This window comes from Otolemur garnettii, unplaced genomic scaffold, assembly GCF_000181295.1.
Source record: "Otolemur garnettii isolate 467f Iridium unplaced genomic scaffold, OtoGar3 scaffold00083, whole genome shotgun sequence".
In the NCBI taxonomy this organism is placed as follows: Eukaryota; Metazoa; Chordata; class Mammalia; order Primates; family Galagidae; genus Otolemur; species Otolemur garnettii.
The window spans coordinates 8,370,091-8,372,107 of NW_003852478.1; the positions used below are offsets into that span (position 1 = coordinate 8,370,091).

At 40.5% G+C, this 2,017-nt stretch overlaps 1 protein-coding gene across 4 annotated transcripts in view; it reads right to left on the minus strand.

The window, feature by feature from the left end:
* The window catches only part of CLOCK (clock circadian regulator), a 99,051-nt gene that overhangs the window by 10,740 nt on the left and 86,294 nt on the right, over nucleotides 1–2,017 (minus strand). For all 4 annotated transcript variants that reach the window (XM_023515978.1, XM_023515976.1, XM_023515977.1 and 1 more), the window contains one exon: nucleotides 549–690. In XM_023515978.1, the coding sequence (XP_023371746.1) occupies nucleotides 549–690 (142 nt within the window). The remainder of the gene's footprint in view (nucleotides 1–548; nucleotides 691–2,017) is intronic.

Consider the following 2,017-nt stretch of genomic DNA (forward strand, 5'->3'; position numbering starts at 1 on the left):
TTTTTTTGGCTGGGGCTGGGTTTGAACCCGTCACCTCCAGTATATGGGGCCGACACCCCACTCTTTTGAGCCACAGGCGCTGCCCCACTTCTACCATTTTTTAAGGACAAAGAAAATACATGACATAGGAAAACTTAAAATGTAAAAAGAGTTAATAATTTAATGACAACTGTTTAAGTCTTGATAAAGACAAGACAATGAAAGAACTTTCAAAAAGCAAACTTAAAGAACATTTACTGGCTCGACAGTAAAAAAGAAAAAAGTTTGCTTCCTTATGAAGGGATGATGGCTAAAAACAATACCAACATTACTACCTGCATGTTTTACAGGCTTCTTGATGAACTTAATTCTTTCTTAGAGGTGAGCAATAAGCCCCATATTCACAGGTGAGCAATGAGCCCTATTCCCACTGGAAAGGTTAGTGTAGTTCAGAAATGTAAAAACTTAAAAAGAATTTTATGAAAAATGCTGACACCAGTAACAACCAATTCAGAAGCACTCTCTTTAAAGAAGTGCTTTAAAGAGCACTTTCAGGCTTGGATACTCACAGGAGGGGTCTGAGACGGCTGTGTGAGAAGACTTTCTTGAACTCCGAGAGGAGGCAGAAGGAGTTGGGCTATGATCAAACCTTTCCAGTGCTTCCTTGAGACTGACTGTGTTTATACGATTATCAGACCCAGAATCTTGGCTCTACAGACAGAGTAAAATAAACATTTTCTGTGATTTCTTCAGAGATCACAAATTAGCAATATTGGCTGCTAACCAAAAAAAGAAAAAAAAATCAGTTTTTAACCATAACAAGGGAAAAGTACCTTTGTATGTATTAGGTAAATGAAAATGTGTTTTTTATAGCCAGAACGTTTGGCTTCATTCTCTATTTAAAGAAACAGAAAAAGAATGACACTGGGAATCTACCCTGTATCATATAGAAAAACTAACTCAAAGGAATTAAAGACCTAAAGGGTTACAGCTAAAACCATAGATCTCCTAGAAGAAAACCAAAGGGAGGACATCAGCTTAGCAGTGCACGCCCAAAGTCCCAGCTACGCAGTCAAATGCACTCAGCTAACTTTAACATTTTTTTAGAGACAAGGTCTTTCTATGTTACTCAGGGTGGTCTAGAACTACTGGTCTCCAAGCGACCACTCTGCCTTAGCCTCCTAACACTACGGCTGAGATTATAAGCACTAGCCACTGTGCCTGGCTGGTTTTTCCTATCATTCTCCAACAATTCCTCTCCTAACCTGACCCTCAGCTGGTAACCTGGGATCCTGTTTCACTGGAAGCACTGCTCTCAGCTCTTGCTATTAATCTACCAGCATATGCACTCACATATTTTACCCTGACTTTAATCACTTTCCTCAGAAAACAATTTATTTTACTAAAACACTAGGTTTAGGCAGCGCTGGCCCCATATACCGAGGGTGGTAGGTTTGAACCCAGGTCCAGCCAAACTGCAACAACCAAAAAAAATAGCCAGGCATTGTGGCAGGCATTGGGCAAGAGCATCGCCTAAGCCCAAGAGCTGGAGGTTGCTGTGAGCTGTGACACCACAGCACTCTACTGAGGGTGACAAAAATTTACATACATATACATATATGTATGTGTGTATGTATATGTGTATATATATATACACACACACACACACACACTAGATCCTCTTCCTCTAAACACACAAAGCCTCTTTGGAAAAGTTATTTCACACAAGATCCAGGGAAGCAGGATAATCTGTGTTTTTACTGCTATCCTCTCAGCTTCTGGAGCCATGCCTGCCACACAGAAGGTACTTTTATCACATTTGCTAAACAGGTGAAGGATACTCACCACATTGTGCCCTGGCATGCTGCCTATTTAGCTCACTATTTACATAGATTCTTGATCCTTTTCATTCTATTTATTTTCTGCACACCAAAAATACCTTGTGGTAGGCAACTTCTGACATGACTCCCCGATTCCTGCCTCCTGGTATCCATGCTCTTGTATAATCCTCCCCCCTTGAATCTAAGTTGGATCTAAT